The sequence below is a fragment of the Pundamilia nyererei genome, unplaced genomic scaffold, assembly GCF_000239375.1.
Source record: "Pundamilia nyererei isolate P.nyererei 1_Seehausen unplaced genomic scaffold, PunNye1.0 scaffold00233, whole genome shotgun sequence".
NCBI classification, from domain to species: domain Eukaryota; kingdom Metazoa; phylum Chordata; class Actinopteri; order Cichliformes; family Cichlidae; genus Pundamilia; species Pundamilia nyererei.
The window spans coordinates 521,475-540,310 of record NW_005187634.1 but is presented as its reverse complement, the minus strand read 5'-3'; the positions used below and the strand labels follow the sequence as shown (position 1 = coordinate 540,310).

General features: G+C 39.2%; 1 protein-coding gene across 1 annotated transcript in view; it reads left to right on the top strand.

Annotated features, from left to right (window-relative positions):
• Positions 1–18,836, top strand: part of igdcc4 (immunoglobulin superfamily, DCC subclass, member 4) — a 50,072-nt gene that overhangs the window by 20,857 nt on the left and 10,379 nt on the right. Inside the window, exons 2-10 of the mRNA XM_005748896.1 lie at positions 472–786; positions 6,027–6,168; positions 7,463–7,596; positions 13,957–14,091; positions 14,909–15,061; positions 16,428–16,838; positions 16,923–17,087; positions 17,514–17,651; positions 18,231–18,407. Coding sequence (XP_005748953.1) covers positions 472–786; positions 6,027–6,168; positions 7,463–7,596; positions 13,957–14,091; positions 14,909–15,061; positions 16,428–16,838; positions 16,923–17,087; positions 17,514–17,651; positions 18,231–18,407 — 1,770 coding nt within the window. The remainder of the gene's footprint in view (positions 1–471; positions 787–6,026; positions 6,169–7,462; positions 7,597–13,956; positions 14,092–14,908; positions 15,062–16,427; positions 16,839–16,922; positions 17,088–17,513; positions 17,652–18,230; positions 18,408–18,836) is intronic.

The following is an 18,836-nucleotide window of genomic DNA, read 5'->3' as shown; positions in this document are numbered from 1 at the left end:
TTCCTTTGACTACAGTTTATACAGCATTCAGCTGCTCACTCTGACCTCTCACTCCAGGACTTCCCCTCTCTCACTGACTTTAATGTCCTGCTGCTGACATACAAATCCCTTCATGCCCTATGTGCCCATTTCATTTGCAGAGTTTCTCCCCCTCCTCCTCTGGGCTTCTCTCTGTCCCCAAAACACCCTACTTCTGGTATGCACTACCCTACTCCATCTGTGCTGCCAGTGCTATCAACTCTTTTGAAGTTATGGTGAGGGACTACGCTATAAAACGACTTTGCCTTTTTAGAACGTAAAACTAATCAGATCAGTGAGTATAGTTAATGTTGTTCATAGCATAGCTGTGATGATGTTCACAGAGCAATATAAATACAAGAATGCCATTTATTTATTAGAATAAAAACACATTGAGGTTTACTAAAAGTACAGAGCAAAGTTAACAACCTTGTCTTCCTTTGTTCTGCATAGAAAAGCTGGTTTCCGTGGAGCTGAGCTGCGGCGCTGGACCCAGCCATGTAGTGTTGGAACCAGGTTTGCCCCTCTTGCTGGACTGCAATCTGGGGGCCAGTGATACACCCTTCAATGTCTCCTGGCTAAAGGATGGACAGCCACTACTTCCAGAGGGGAATGACTACCTTCAGTATTTGGTCAATGGATCCGTTCTCCTGATGCCAACGTCTATGGATGGCCAGTCTCCCCATGGTGTGGCGGGGGCTTACAGCTGTGTGACTGGCAGCAGCCTTGGAGCGCTGATGAGCCGGACTGTGAATGTGCTCCTAGCAAGTAGGTATCCCTGGTTACTTTTAAGGGCTATGGTCAAGTTAGTTAAGATAGTTAAGTTTGCTGAAGACTCAGAATTTTCATTTGGTACATTGTGAGAGAATTGTGATCTCTGTGTCTGTACATTTTGTAGAAAGTTTGTTAATAGTTTACTTTTTCTTACCAGTAAGACTATTTTGATTAAAAAAATATATTAGCCATAGTGTCTGTCACATCCTAGATATTCTAAAGACTGAAATCAGAGACAAGCAAAGATGCAGAAGTCGAGTTTCTTCTCAGACTGATTTAATGACACACTGCAGCGTGCTAAAAAAAGACTCTTGTGAAATTTTGCTCATTTATGCCAAGATTTACTTCCTACCTGAGTATTAATTAGTGAATTGTAGTGACAGCTGTTTCCAGTCTTTATTCTAAACCAACATGACCTATTGTAGCTTCAAAATCATCCTAATTATGTAACAGCACAGTCTCACAAAGGCATGCACATGTCTGACCACTTCTGACTATACCTGAGAAATGGTGAAATGATTACACAAGTGTTGTTGTTTGTCTGCGAGTGTTTGAATGGTCAACATGTTTAATGCTGCAGTATATTCAATAAAACAAAATAAGAATATTGGTATCCTTTATGCATCTGCTTGCTGTAGAATACATGGATACACATGTATATTGAAGAATAGCAACTGAATTTTTCTGTTTTATCAAGGGAATTTCTTTTGCATGGATGGGCATTGACTTGCTTCTCTTCGGCCTCAGATAGGAAGTAACAAGTGTCTTGGGATGAGGTATACTCTGCAACAGAGTAAATGAGGGGGAAAGGATGGAAATCAAAAAAAGGAAGAAGAGAAATATGGGGGTATGAAAAATGAGAGTACAGGCTGTAGTTTTTAATCGCCCCTCCAAAGAGGCCTCTTTCTCTCACTCTCCTAAGTGGTAGTCTTTATTTAGCCATTAGCTTTGTGTAAAATGAGACAGTATCCTCTGTGGATGCCCCTTCTTTTGTCAGCTGTCACATGCCTATTTATAAGGATCTCTTGTTTGACAGACAATGAGGACTAAAGGGAAGGGAGGGGGTATGTTGGATGAATGGTGGGAAGGCAGACAAGGCTGAAGAGAGTTTGTGATGATGGTGAAAGGAAAGGCTTCTGAGACCATTAAGAATGACCTTCAGTTTGCACGCATGTGTGTATAGGTGTGTGGTGTCTTTATTAAATTACTTGCGAGAGGCTATGAGATAGATGTGACCACTGGGAAGGAGGTTGAAGCCGAAATGCCTCAGCACTAACATTGAGTGGATATTCTTAGATCTTACAGTACGGGCCTACATTGGTAGGAATGACACTGAAAAACTGACTGTAGCTGAGACTGCATCTGTGAAAAAACATTAAGAAAACCAGCTGCTTCGGCGTTCCTGCCGAAATATATGATGTGTGTTGTTAAGGCAGACACAGTAAAAGAGATTTCCTTCTCTGTACATACAAATCAATGTCACATACAAATCAGCCTCTAATTCCGTCTTCTTTAAATGACAGAGGCAGCATACTGAGTGCAAATCACATTTTTCAAATCTATTCACAGGTAAATTATGATGATGGTTAAAAAAGCTGCTTTTTTGTCTTAATTTGAGCAATTAACCTTTCTTATTATGAGACTGCTGCGGGGAATGTCAATATTTTCTAACTCTAGCTTCTGCAACCCATTTCAAAAAAACAGTCGATGTCTTAACAAGGAAAAAACCCCCACACAATTTTATGTCTTGTTGCATGCTTCAGTTGTGGATAATGTCTATGAATGTTTTTCGTATTTAGTATTTTTCCTGCCTGTAATTGCATGATTTTAAAAGGTGTCTTATCATAAGTCGACTCGGTATTAATGCAGACACCCCATGCCAATATGAGCAGTGAAAGAGAATGTGGAGAATAGCTTTTCAAAGCTCGATAAGAAATACTAGTTCAAAGACATTTAGCATTACAACAAGAACTCTACATTGAAAGGCTTCTACTTAATGAAAGTCATTGCAGAAATACTGTAAAGGGCTTCCTTTTGTCACTACTAGTGCAGTACCTGCTTTCAAAGGCATGTTAGAATCAGCAAAAGTAGATAACACCGTCATTTGAGTTTTCTTTGGAGCAAATAATGCTATCTAAACTTCAAAGGCGTCAAAGAGAAGTCTGACATCATCTCATCTCTGAGATCACATGTCAGGTGACCTATCTATGGCCATTTCATAGATGATGTTGCAGAACAGGAAAGCCCCAAACGACTTCAAACACAACACAGCACTTACTATTGTCCCTCAATGCACCCACCAAGTCTGAAGTGGATCAGATGGACAGTTGTTGCAACGGACAAAGAATACTCACACGTACAAATACACAGACTTCTTCATTTATCAGAGAGGTTGAAGGACATTTCTGCCTATTTGTTAAAACAGACAGAAATGCACATGTTTTACAGCAGCTATTGCAAATATCTGTTGAAGCAGGAAGGGTGGCATGCTTGTTGAGTTGTGGTAATCAGATTTAAAGTTGGGAAGCACACAGGTCACAGGTTGAATTATCTGGTTTAACAAGGGGAGGAGGAAAATACTGCACTCTGATAGCTCTGGGGCCAAAGGGTAGGGAAGGGATAGAGGGATGGACAAAGACAGAGTTGGGGTAAAATCACCAGCAGCAGTGACAAAAAAAAAAGCCAAGTACTGAGATGAGATAAATGAGAGTGAGAGAGCAAAGAAATGTGAGATTTTTTTTCTCTATTTTTACCACGCACATTGAGGGGTTAAAGTTTACATAGAGCAATGCCCAAGGATTTGCCTGAAAATGTTCCTTATATAGAAAGACTTTGTTGCTAGGAAACAATTGGTCATATTTCGACCCTATGATTTGGTATACCACCTTTAGCTGGGAACGTTACAATGAAAAATTTCCCAGTGTGTCAGGACAAGTCCTTTCAGTGTTAACTCCGCAGCATCTGATTCTGTGATCTGTATGTAACTGGATGGATCTGCCTTGGAATTTCATCACAGGTGTCAGGACACTCATGGAGCTCTGGGGAAAAAAGGCTAATATGAATATACTCTGACACAATGGACGTAGAAGCCCAGCAAGTCGCCATTGTTCGATCCCAGCATGAGTAAAGTGTCGTCTCTAAACACTCGTCTCCCCCCCCTTGCATTAATGTTGAATGGCTAATGCACATTCGCTTATCAGCTGTTGTTCACCGCTCTGCAGAAACCCTCCTGTGCACACATACACTTGTGAACATGGCTGCATACAGTGCTTCAGAAATGTAATCATAAGCTGTCCGTGTGCAGGCATTAGAGAACAAGTAGCAGGGCACACCGGCACTTAAATTTACAAATGTACACACACCCACGCACGCTCATTGAGCGTGTCATCCTATCAGGCTGTCTGGCAGTGTTACAGGTTGTGTGTGTTTACATGAGAGAATCATGCTGTAATGGCTGGAAGTGGCAGAGGTTAATCATCAACGGCTCTTCCATGACTTGCTACGCAACAGTCAGTGTGAGATTTTCTGAAATGAATCAAATCCATTTTGCTACTATGACCAAGCATCTCTGTCAGCTTGTGTGTACTCATTGAGAAACTTTGTTCCCTCAGCACAGTGGGAAAACACAGATGGACAGTTTGTTGACATGACTAACAGTTGGAGTGATAGGGCCTAGGGTGATTTTGGATAGCCTGTCCAGTGTCTCCTCCTCAGCTTACAGTGGTTTGGAGAAAATCTTGTACAAAAAATCAGGATGGTGTGAGTTTACAAATCTTGAGCCTACCATGTGATTGGCTGCAGCTATGGCTATGGTTTAAGCTTAGTGATTTTGGTCATTTCTCTACATTTAGTTAGCAGACTTATGTTAACTTACGTTTCTCAACTGATACTGGAAAGGTTACAATGCTAAAATCCATCTAGTCTACTAAATAGTTTAATTTGGGTCTATACGAAGACCTTTGTTATTCCTAGATAATTTAATGAATCTACTGAACACAACAATAGACCTGTCATGTCGAAATTTTGGGGTTTGAATTTAATTTCTTAATATTTATTAGATGGCCTGGCATTTGCCTTTCATGTGATAAGTAGCAGGAATTCTATTTTTAAATACACAGTGGAGGGGATAAATGTAGGACGTCTATCTTCAGAATATTTCAGAAAACTTTATTAATAGCTGCTGTTTCACACATTCACACATTTATGTTTGTGACACTTTTGGGTGATGTTTACATGTTTTGAGGCTGTGCAAATCCAGTTTGGCAATTAGTTCCACAAGGAGAAAGTGTTTTATGTAAACCAGAAAGACTGGCTGATTAGATGCCTCTGCTTATTTAACATTCAAAGAAACACATATGATATTATTATGATATTACAGTAAATTTTTACAGCCTATTATGTGGTTAATGTAATTACACACTGGATTTTCTAGCCATTTTATGTTTTGGGCATTTTTATTGTGCCTTGTGCTTATTTCTTTGTTTCTTACTTTTCTCCTCTTAGAGTTGCCTTCCCCGACTTCTTTCTCTGCACTTTCCTTTGATCCACCCCCACTCCCCTACTTCTCAGTCAGGGCTACAAACTAAGAGGCTGGGACAGCCAGCCTGTTTTGTTCTCTCTTCCAACAGCCTGTTGGGGTCAGAGGTTAGAGGCCCTCAGACGGTACTCACTGCTGCCCCCTGGTGCTCAGCTTTACATTCAGAGGGAAGCATTCCCGTGTCTGTGATTGTATAAAGACTGAAAACTGGAGTCCTGCCAAGAGTCGACCTGGACAGACAAACAGAGCCAAGCCTGATTAAGTCCCTAAATTTCTCCTAATCAGGACATTCAAGGGCATTTAAACGGCCTCAACAAGTCTTTAATCAAATTACAAAAATTAAAACAGCACCACTGAAAGCCCTACAATGGGTGTAATACAAACACTGGAAGTCTTAAATACAGACTGCAGAAGTGACATTCACGTACAATTCACATTCACTGGGTTGTATGAACAAAGCTGTAAATAGAATAAATGATGAGGTTAGTACTGTTTGTATTAAGTTACGACTTGAGCTATCAAGTGTGAGCTATCGAGTGTGTAGATCCCTTGCACTGGTTTTGCAGCCATGGATAAGTGCACTAGGTATGCTGAAGATATGCTGGAGAAATTGTGGACCATGGCCAGATGTAATACCAGGTGTGGGCAGACGCTTTGATCAATAACCCTCTGAACTATATCATTACTGTACCTGCAGGTCTGTCGAAGTTCCGTCTGGAGCCATCTCCACAAAAAGTGCCCACAGGAGGGGCTGCCCGCTTTGAATGCCAAATTGAAGGAATACCAACCCCTGTTATTACCTGGGAAAAAGATGAAGTAGCGATTCCTGAGGGAACAAGGTAACTATAGAGTTCTGCTTTGGCTTTTTATTGTATGTTAAATATTCCCAATGATCTGCATTTTGTATATGACTTCATATTGATTTACTCACTATAACTGTGTACAAGAGCGTTTGGATGTTGCCCTCCATTTGAATTCTTTGAGTTTGGATGTTGCTGCTAGTTACTAAAGACAGTCTTGTCAGTCTTTTGTTCAAAACAAGAATGTGAATTTTGTTTGTCCCTGAATGTAGCTGCTTCAGTTTTTAATGGAAATGCAGAATGGTATGGTAATCATAAAGGAACAGCCACATCATGATAGCCACATCCTTGAACAGTCTCTCTCCCAGTTTTCTCACACATATATTCCCATTTAATGGATCACTTAACAATATCGACATTTCTCCTGACCCTGGAATTTGTCTCCAGCCTTATTACGTCAGGCAAAGTGTTAATGGCTGCTGTAGCCTTGCTTGACCCACAACCAGCTTGCTCCTCATAAGGTCTTATTGGTGGGACATGGCTCTTCCACCTCAGGCTCTAATAATGTCGTTAAACTAAAATCAACCAAAAAATGGTTCAAGCATCACTAGCTTTTCTCTTTCATAATATGTGTGTTTAATGTTATTTATCTATCCAAATTTTCTCATTATAAATTATGCTTTCTCTTATTACCGCTTTCTTTTTGGATCCTTTGTTTTCTGGTACCTCTTATTATTCCCCTTGTCTCCTCTTCTTATCTCCTTTACACTCGCCTGCTCTTTTATCCTTCATGAACAGACTACCGCTGGTCACATTATGGTCAGATTAATAGCCTATGATAACAGCTATAAGAAGTGGTGTGATGGCTTTATATTGCCTGGGTTCCACTGGTCTGGTTTGCCTGTCTGAAGTAATGACCTCTGTAGGGGAGGGAGAGGCAATGATATAAAATATGGGAAGTATTAACAGTGCAGAGAGATTCTGTATGCAAAACACATGTTACACATATTACAGTGTAGCCATTAAAACGGCCTTCATTTGGGGTATTTTGTGATACTATGAAAAGCTTACATCCCAAAGTTCTAGAATTGCAGTTATTTTGTGTTGTCTGACTCATCTCTAAAGTGGTTGTACACAAAGGTACTTTCTCCTGAACAAAGATGGTGTCTTATGGGGACTCAGGAGCAGCAACCTACAAAGCTGATCACCTGAATGCTTCATCCTATGGGGCACTAAGCCATTTATATAACCTTATCTTTCATTCTCTCTGCTATTCCTTCTAAATCCTTCTTTCTCTGTCATCTCTGTCTCTATTTTTTATTGTGTGCAACAGATTCATTTCCCTTCCTAATGGGGTGCTCCAGATTCTGGAGGTGACCAAGGATGATGAGGGTGTCTACCGCTGTGTTGCATCCAATTCTGCCGGGAAGGACATCAGTCATGAAGCCAGACTCTCTGTCACCACAGGTAAGGCCTGTTGCAGTCCTTTATAGTGTTTGGATTGACAGGCAGGTACCACTGAGAACTCCTATCTTTCCATTCTTATGAGTTTTGGCTTAAAATTCATTGGATATATTTACAGCTAACAAAATGACACTTGAGGAGTTTTCATGTCATGTGAGTTTATAGCAGTAGTGAGTTTTAAAGCACATTTTGAATTATTATATTAATTATAATTCTTTTTTTACATTTCTTTTTTCTGCCCAAAAGTCAATTTGATGTATTTAAAGTCTTCAGCTTACGCTTGTGTGAAATGGATATGCATATTGGGACATGATTGGCTTCTGACATGACAGGCTCAGAAATCATAATGGTACATCATGCTGATGTCTCAAGGTGATCACAGAGAAACTTGTCACCTTCAGCAGATGAATTAGCAAACAGCCTTCTAGTTTCAAACTGCACCAACATCAATCTGTAGAGTGAAGGTCACACATCCGAGTGATGCACTTTCTATGGCAGCAGCTTTACACTGTAATGGAATGCATTACAAGAAAGTACAGTGCATCTGTTGGTGTTGAAAATACATTTCTAAATGATATTTTTACTCTGATTATTTCAGGACTGTGGTCACTTTAAATCTAGGAACAGCTGATACTATACATATACAGTAAACCAACTAATGTCAGTGAATAGAGACTGCACATCATATAGCTCTGTGCATTAATTTTTTACACGATGTTTCCAACCTATTTTCGAACCATGATCTACTTTTAAAATTACCAATCTGCCAAGATATGTCAATCCAATCAGAGAGCCCTAACCAATACCGATTGCCTACCAACATGTTTAACATGCACACAGTAAATTTGAAAGCAGCACAGATACAGTTAAGTCTATAATATGTTTGACAAGAACAGCTTCACTTGAGTCATAATCGTTATTTGATTGCAGAGAGTCCTCCATTTTCAGAGGCTCAAAATTAATGCCGACAAGCAATTTCATGGCCAGGTGTAGCCTGTTACTTTGTTATTTCATGAGAAATGAAGCAGTAATTCTAATATGAGGTCCAGAGAGATGTGCAAGTGAGGAACGCTATTGTAAAAACAAACAAAATCAACCTATCAGAAAGATTCTAAAAACTTTAGAGAGGCCGAATCAATGATCTGGAGGAATGCAAAGCTGGTCTTTCAGACAAGAACTCAGTTTCACAATGAGTTGATATGAAACTGGATTCACAACAAGGTGCAAACTACTGATTACACTCAAGCACATAATGGCCAGATTAGACTTTGCCATAAAAAAACATCTAAAAGAGTCAAAACTATGGTTGGACAGAAAAAAAATAACCTGTGCCAGAATGATGGGAAAGGAAAAGTATGCAGAAGGAAAGGAGCAGTCAATGATCCGAAGCATACCGCAGGATCTGCCAAATATGTGGTAGGTAATGCTATAGCATGGGGATGCATGGCTGCCAGTGGAATTGGGTCATTAGTGTTTATTAATGATGTGACTGCTGAAGGAAGAAGTAGGATGAATTCTGAATCTCTGCTCAGATTAAGCCAAACTGATAGAACAGTGCTTCACAATGGATAATGACCCAAAGCATAATGCCAAAGCAACTCAGGGGTTTCTCCGTCATTAAATATGAGACTTAATGCAGAAAGACCCACAAATAAGCAGTAACTGAAGGTGGCTCCAGTAAAGGCCAAGCAGACCATCTCAAGTGAAGAAACACAGTATTTGGTGATGTTCATGTGTCGTAATCTTCAGGTGGTCGTTGACTGGAAAAGCTTTTAAAAAAAATCTTTTCGGTTTACAACGAAGCTATTTTGAGCCTCTGAAAATGGATAATTGCATAAAATTGTATAAAATGGCTGTAGTTCTGAAATAATTGAGGTCATTTTTTGAGTGGAGTGGTCAGTGCGCCCCAGGGTGGCTGTGGCTACAATGTAGCTTGCTATCACCAGTGTGTGAATGGGTGGATGACTGGTTGTGCTTTGGGGTCCTTAGGGACAAGTAAAGCGCTATTCAAATACAGGCCATTTAACATTTACCATTAATGTTTTCTTAAATGCTTGTTCTCTAAGTTCTCTAAATGGAATGTAAATATATTTCTCTGTCTTACTTGAATCCCCGGTACTGAGTGGAGGCAACTACTCACTTGTAGTCTGGATAGGTGCTCTTCCATCATTGTGAAACTGCATGAGTTGATGATCTTCTTGGAAGATACAGCATATTTACACAAATGTGTTGATCAAAACCGATTTCAAATTCAAGGCACATCTTCTAAGGTTGGAATACTTTTGCTCTTGAAGTAGATTCTAGAACTTTCCATTAATACCAGCTGACCCGAGTGTTATTTTGCAGTGTGAGAATCTCATTCTCAGCAGAATTACCCAGTTAGAAGGGTGATACTGCTTTGCAGGTAATGCAACATCAGAACCTGCGCCACTCTGAAAAGGCAAATAACTGTTTTCAAACCAACTAGGCTGGGTGCATAGTCAGTAAATTACTTCTTAGATTCAGGTAGAATGTTCTGAACTTGACTCTTCATATTATGTATTTTGTCCTGATATTAAAGCTACACAGGCAACAGCACTGCAGCCCACTTGAAATCAATTGTAGCTTGCTTTCAGATTTGTTTACTGAGCTGATCATGCTGATTACATATTTATCCTCACCCTGCCACTCTAACTTGAACTCACTGAGTAGGTCAATAAGATCTTGCAGGAACGCTATATTCGAAAGCAACTAGTATCTGCCTAGAAGTGCATATTACGCATGTGTTGTTGAAAGATTAAGAATTCTTGGATTTAAGGCAAGAGCTCAGTTCTTGGCTAAATCATTGCCAAAAACTGACCTCTGCTCATCCATCTGACATGTACAGTAGTAGCTCCGTATGCCTCTTTCAACTTAACTCCAAGTGACGTTCAAAACAACCCTGTCGCTCCAACACAGCGTCTGGTATAATTCTGTTGAATTATACAACTCTAATCAAGGAAGTCTGGGGAAAAAAAACACTGTGATGTTTGTTGAAAAGAACATTACTGCACTGGCACAGTCTAATCAAAAAGCATGTTTAAATGTGAAGATAAATGCTGTTTTATTATTCTTGGGACTGTTTTATAATTCTTGTTTTTTGTTTTTTTTTACTTTATCTTCATTATTTTCAGTAACTAATCTTCAGTGGGTCAAAGCAAAATGGTTGTTCTGAACTGATGTCTAAGACTAAGCTTTTGTGTATAATGTCAAGCACTTTAAGCTTATGTTGTGTATGAAATTGCATGCATTTGCCTTGCCTGACCTTCACAATACATTTTTTCCAGTATATACAGTAAAAAGAAGCTTTCATGCTGTGATCGTTTGCAGACTATAATATACTTCTATTTGGCTCCTGGCATTGGTCTTGGTCTCCCAAGTGTCTGGCACTATGTTTTGTTCATAATGTCAGTCGCTGATCAAGGCTCATTCTCCCTATCTGATAAAACATATTGGAAGTTATTGAATAATTACAACAAAGTTTAAACTTAAATCACTGCTAATCTGTTGGGAAGTTTGTATGCTCCACAGCAAAAACTGTCAGAAGGCTACCCCATAATGTTGATTCTGTTCATCTGGAGGTAAAGTTTTTAGTCCTTGAAAGATTTTTTCATTCATCCAAGTGACTTCTTCTGTCTCATCTGACTGCAGGCTTCCCCAACCTTTAAAATATTACATTTGCATAATGACTGAAACTAGCACCACTGAAGGTCAGGCACGGCACCATTGACTAAAACGTAGTCAGTGGTGCTAGTTTTGGTCAAATGTACTGTTAATAAGGTAACAGAAACTTGCAGACAGCTTAAAAGTGAGTCAAGAAGTCACTGTGATGAGTGATGAAACATTTCACCAACTGAAGATGATATGTCCAGATGAACAGAATCAATTTTCTCTCCTTACTGAGTAGGTAGGGATCATTTTGAAAATTTGCTGTAGAAATGAATGAATGCTCACATTTAAAATGACATAGATGCATAGATACTTTCCTCCTGTGGCCTTCTGTCGCAGGAGGGGACTACTTAAGTCCTTATTGCAATTCATTACATGAAACAGATGTCAGGTCTAATGCCATCACTTAATTTGTTTTCACATCTATGAATAGAACAGTTCAGCACCCATAATGGAGTTTTTACAGCTTGATATTGAGGTCATCACTTCATATACTTAATTCACATAGAGGATAGAGGACATTTAGCTGCTTTAAACCAACAATTTCTAGTTTCCTCTATTTTCTTTACAGTCTTTATTTTCTTTTTTTTTACCGCACCCACACAGGCCCTATATGAAGGTACACCATCCAGTGCAGTCCTTACAAAAGCAATATGACCCACTTAAGCTTTCAGCATAACCAAGGCATAACCTTGTAGTCCTGATTATTAATTTATAATGTGTTTGCAGAATGGCAGGCATCTGTCCTGAACATTACCATTATGAGCAGCTGATGAGTGAGTGAGTGAGTGAGTGGAAAGGCCAACTCACATCAGATGTATCTTGAGCAAAAACATTGAAGCAATTTGTGTCTCTTCAACCCATAGACAATACACTTATAATAATAACGTAAAGGTCTGTTAAGGTGAAGATGGGTATATCTTAGGTCTGTGAGTTTAACCATCCTATTGCCTGACCCATTTACTGTGTGTTCTCCTTTTTCTTTGGATAGTAAGTCTCTTTATCGTTTACAAACCCAATTCCTAACAAGTTTGGGTGTTGTGTAAAATGTAAACAAAAGAACAGAATGCAATGATTTACAAATTTTATAAAGCCATATTTTATTCACATAATAATGTAGAAAACACATTAAATGCTTAAACTGAGAGTATGTACCATTTAAGAATTTTTTTTTATAGATATATATATGTATATATATATTTTTTTTTTTCAATCCCATTTTGAATTTAAAGAGAGCAACACATGTCAAAAAAGTTGGGAGAGGGTCATCTTTATCATTGTGTAGCATCTCCTCTTCTTTTAACCACAGCCCATAAACATCTGGTAACTGAGGAGACCAGTTACTGGACTTCTGGGAGAGGAATGTGGTTTATTATTGTCTGATTATGTTGCTATAAAAACCACACCTTTCAGCACAGATGGTGCCTTTCTACATGTGCAAACTTCCAGTTCCTTTGGCAGTGATGCACCATCATGCCAGCAGACATGCAGGCTTCTGAACAGAGCATTGATAAGATGCTGGATTGTGACTCTCCTCTAGTTTAGAAAATGTGGGTGTGAGGCCATAAGAGAATCATGTCTGTTTTTAATGGAATGCCCCCTCAGGGCCCGAAGATCATGGGCAACCAGTATTCCTTTTTTGCCTCGTCCTAGATATTTCTTCAGATTCTTTTTATGATGATATTATATGCTGTAAATAATAAGGCATGAGTCTTAAGAATTTTACCCTGAGAACCATAATTCTGAAATTGTTCCATAATTCATAGAAAGATTTTCGCAGATTGCTGAATGTCTGCCATCTTTAGTTCTGGGAGAATTTTCCTCTCCCAAGATGTTCTTTTTATACCCAATCGCATTACCGATCTGTTGCAAAGCAAATGAGCTCTTCAAATATATTTCATAAAGTAAGAAACCGCCTCTGTTTTATCATTCAATATGTTTTTATGTGCTTTTGGGAATTAAATGCGGGTTTATGAGATTTGCGCCCAACCTTTTCAGAAATTGGTTTGTAGAAGCATCACTTATGTTCTCCCCTCAGTCAAGCATTCTGTGTAGGCTTGATTTCTGGTGTATGTCCAAAATCTGTTAGTGAAGGTTCACATTGCTCCATGTAAATAATAACATTCCAGTGTCCATCCTAACAAATGCTTAATGTCAAACACTTTCTGGTCATATCTACATCCACCATTTTAATGAGTCTGGAGGACTCAAATGTTTCAATGCAAGCCTCTAAAGGTTGATTCTGTTCATCTGGACGTAGCATTTTCAGTGGGAGAAACATCCAGATGAACAGAATCAACCTTTGGAGATTTTCCTTACCTGGATGATTGAGAATGCATCAAGCCGTTTCAATGCAAGCTGTATGAATTTCTCTGAATACAGCTTCAAACCTCTCTGCAGTTTAGCCTGAAGGCAGGGTAGGATTTAAATGAAATACAGAACACAATTTTTCTAAATACTTGATAATGATTTTATTTGTATATATGCAAATCTGACTGATGCAAAACTGCTGTGACAGCTACTTGGTTTAAAAAGTGTGTATTTGAATTGCTAACAGAGCTGTAAATCTTGGCAGCAACCCTGAAGAGCGAGATCAGGATCAATGGGTTCACCACTGTCTAATGTGATATTTACTGGTCCAGACTGCCAAAGCTTACATTTCTTTCGCTGACATAGGCTCGACCGAAGCCCTGAACAGAGTTGTGATTGTGGCACCACCTCAGAATGCTTCAGTTGTGCTTGGACATCCTGCCGTGATGGAGTGTGTGGCTCAAGGCCAGCCGAAACCACTGGTGTCCTGGAGCAGACAAGGTAATACTGGCAAATTATCTTACACTTTTCTCTCTGTGCCTCTTAGCCTATTGTTTTTGTACTCTACTGCATCTGTCTGTCATTATCAGTGCCTCACTCGCCGTTTATCTGCCAAACACACGCAAAGAACAAACATCAGCAAGTGAGGATCAGATTTGCAGTAGCTGCAGGTGTAAAGTTGATGTTAGCTGTCTCTTTTCAACTGCTTTATCCTGCATTGAGTCATGCTTTACATAGGGTGATTTGTCACATCAATTCATTCACACCTCCACCATTTGTCCACACCCACCCATACACACACATGAAATGTTAATGGGGAAAAAATCCTTTCACATCCTGTGACTCAGCAACATTTGAATTCGCAAAGAATCATTGTTAGAATCAATTCTTAGAAGACTATATATGCATTGGTCATTCTGGTTATCATTTGCAACGTGGCTGTTGGAGCTTAAATACTGACCATTTCTTTTTCACCTCGTATTTTTTAGTTGGTGGCCATAAATCCTTCTCAAAATGGCGGACAAAGTAAATAAGGGTCTATATAGTGAATAGGGAATGATTTCACACAGAGCCTAGGAGTGTGCCAATGCAGAGAGCTCAGTGATCCCAGACTGAAAAGTCACAGAGCCACCTGTTGGTCAGTTTTTGTGATTACAGGTCAAATCCCTCCATGCTCAAAGCAACATCTCTGTCTTTTGTGCTGTTTCTCAGGCAACTGAAAGCCTCCCAAATGAGCTCAATTTTTCTCAAGGCCAGTGTCCTTTTTCTCCCATCAGCACGATCTCCTTTGTTCTCTCTTGCTTTCTTCTTTGATCAGACGGAAAGCCCATGTCTACTGATGTGGTCGTCCTTGCAACAAACCTGGTGATTAGAGACACAAGGCGTCACCATGCTGGTGTCTATGTCTGCCGAGCCAACAAGCCCAGGACCAGAGAGTTTGTCATTGCTGCTGCTGAGCTGCAAGTACCCGGTAGGAGTTGTGTTATGTTCTCTATATTAAGATTAAAGCTTTTTCATGGAGACACCAATGTCAAAAGGTTGGTTCTCAATTTAAGGCATTTCTGAAGGAGCACTGGCTTTCACATAGACCTCTGTTCATTAATCAGGAGGAGGAGAAAGAAAATAAGGAATCATACATAAACCACAGTCTCTTAAATCTTCAATAAATATAATACACTCCGTTATGGAATTGTTCATCTAACTGCTAATGTTAATGTCAAAGAGCTCTTTTAAAAAGATGGGCATGCCTAGCTGGTGTCTGTTAAATTAGATAAATTAATATATTATGTTAAAGATGGACTATTAAAAACCAAAACTAGCAAAGCTCATTTTGATTTTAAATTGAAAATGTGTTTTACTTAGCAATTTTAACTTTGGCTTGAAACATTTAACATAAATGTGTCTGGCCTTCTCACTTGCTGGTGAATATCTATAAACTGACATTTGGTTTGATTTTTGGTACAGGAAGTTCTTCACTCTCTGGTTCATGCTTCTTCTCATTTTTTGACAATAATTAAGTAGTTAATATTAATATTATTATTATTATTATTACTAATAGTAGTTGTAGTAGTAGTAGGATTAGCAGTATATTGTTTTGTAAGACATGTCATTCACAATGCAAGTAAAGGAGGCAAAAAGACTTCTGCATTGCGTATTGGGAGGTGTAGGCTAAAACTTAGAGTTGTGATAGCTTCATGTTACTTTAAAAAACATGTCTATAATAAAACTGAAAGATGCACTTCTTGCAAATTCCATGCACCTACTGTTATTAGTTTTCTCAAAAATGTTTTATTAGATGTTTTCTCTTCTTTTTCTAAGGGTCCACATTAAAATCTCATTATCATGAAAAAAGTACAAGCGCTAGGTCCCTCCAGTTTTTTCATGGTGAAGATCTGGTACTCTGGCTCTATGAATTTTCATTAAAGTATGCTTTTCCTCAAGTATGACAACATGTACCAAATCCAAATGAGCATTTTTAGAGAAAGCCTCTTAAGGAAACAAGGCTATAAAAATGCCTACAAGCCTACCTACATCTGTTGAAATACTTGACAGTAGGGACCTGAAATGTTCCATAGTTCCTATTAATAAATCCCACTTAATCCCAAAATTTTCCTTGCAAAATAAGTGCATGGATTTTACATGCACTTTACATGCACTACACACAATATGTGCAATTGTAATAGGGGGGTTAAAACAGCAACAATTGTCGCCGGTGGGATTAAAAGGGTTACGAAGTGTATCTTTCAATTTTTTCAGGCAAAGCTGAGGTGTTCAGATGGTAGCCACTTCATGAACTGACATGGAATGACCTCAGACTTTTTCTTCTAATTCTCCAGCCCCCCCAGTGATTCTTCAGGGCCCAGAGACAGTGTCCCTCTCCCGGGGAAACACAGCCAGGTTTTTGTGTAACAGCTCTGGAGAACCTCCTCCAGTGTTGCACTGGTTGAAGAATGGCCAGCCTATAAAGTCATTCAGACGAGTAAAGACCCAAAGCCCCGGAGTCCTGCTAATTAACCAGCTGGCTCTGGAAGATGCAGGCTACTACCAGTGCATAGCAGAGAACTGGCTTGGCACAGCCTGTGCGACTGCCAGGCTGACGGTCATTGTGAGGGAAGGTCTGCCCAGCCCTCCTCGCCACCTTTCTGCTACACCATACTCCAGCACAACTGCCCTGCTCAGCTGGGAGAAACCTGAGTACAACTCAGATCAAATCATTGGCTACTCGGTGCACTGCCACAGCACTGCAGGTCTGTCTCTGTGTCACAAATCTGTGTATGTGAGGCCACAAGACAAGCATGCTTACATTTGATTTGAACGTTTTCATCTTTCAGGCTCTGATAACGGGGAATATGAATTTGCAATGAACAATGACACCACTGAATATCTCTTCAGAGAGCTTCTGCCCCATACTACCTACACATTATTTGTGGTGGCTTACTCTCCCATGGGTGCTAGCAGCCCGTCTCTGCCTATCACTGTAGAGATGCTGGAGGATGGTGAGTAATCACACAGATATACAGATAAAATAGAGCTGCAAAGGTAAAGTAAGAACAGCCTGAGTTGCTTCAGTCACTCAAAGAAGATATATTATAGGCTTGTCAACCTTGCAACTACTCAGGACATTTAAGCGCTGATGAGTCATTACTATTAGTGGTATCACTGAAAAAGACGTAGTATGTAAACTCAATTGAGCATTTTCCTTTCAACTGTTATTCAAAGTGCAATTCAAATGTCCATACCATTGCCACATAAATGCAGTACACATTTAAACATTAAAAAAAAATCTTGTGATGCTTAAAGTTTGACAAAATATGAATTGGACAACTTGTGTTTTTCTTCTGTCCAGTAACCATGCACATCTATAGCATAGGTTTCTTATATGTGTCAGAAATCTCACTTTATTCTTTTTTTCCTTCTTGAAGTGCCAAGTGCCCCTCCTCAGCTGTATATAGCTAGCACTTCCCGCACAGACGTCAAGGTGAAGTGGCATCCGTTGTCCTCAGAGCAGAGTCGTGGAGTTGTTACCCACTACCGCATTGAGTACAGCATTTTAGATCAGCGTAAGTGTCCTAACATAAGCTGCACAGAGAAAACAAGAAATACTAGCAGCTGACTCGTCGCACCTGTTCCCCAATAGCACTTTGGTTAATGTTCTTACATTTCTGTTGCTTTCTTGTTTGCCACTTTAATGACTTTTAATATAATGCCTTTTTGTTTCTCAATACTTTTCATTTTCCACTGATTTATACATTAAAGTTTCTTTCAGTTGCATTTACTCAGTTCTTGAATGACAGTGTAAGTTGCCAAAACAAAATGCGAAAACCTTTGACGCACCTCTTATTCTTTGTAAGAATAAACAAAGCATGTTATTAATGTAAATTATTTTAGTGTGTAAGTTATTAAATGCAGAATAGTTCAAATAATTATTAAAACAACTTAATAGGAGTAATGTTAATCATATTTATGAAAAATAGAGCCCACATCCCATAGAACATAAAGGGAACTTTTACATTTTATATGTCTAACAGTCTGCTCATAGAAGAATATTTTTTAATCATCAAATATCTTTATCAGTCTTAAAAATCCTATAATAGTCGTGCTCTATTCATGGCTCACATCATTGGTATGTGTTCCCACAGCGGACTCTGTGTTTTCCGTGGAGGTGGGGGGGAATGAGACACATTTTACATTGAGAGGGCTGCAACCCAGCCAGACTTACCTACTGAGAATAGCTGCTGGAACTGCCATTGGCTTTGGGGTTCCTTCCGAGTGGGTTCAGCACAAGACACCTCCCATTGATAGCGATGACAGCATGGGTAAGAACGACATTAGATAATAGTTTGCTTAACAAACATAGTTTAAAGTGAAATGTTAAATATTTTCTACATGATTAAAATAAGCTGAAACAAACTTCCCTAAAGTAAGGCAATAAACTGCATCTTTCTTCTTCAAGGCACAGTTCATCTTGAATTTCTTCTCTTACCAGTAGAACTCTTTATCCAGATTGTTCTGGTGCAATTTGAACTGGCTCACTATCAGTACAAAATGATGGGTTGATTTTCAGGGCAAACTGTCAGGATATCGTCATATTAACTGCTTTTAACACCATCTTCAAATACAATATAAGTTATATCTAGTGTGCTAGCTCACCTACCACTGTGTTAGCTAACACTGAAGCTTTGCAAAGGACGATGCCATTAAATATTTATATCCTGTCATACTGTCACAAGCCTCTCATCACAGAT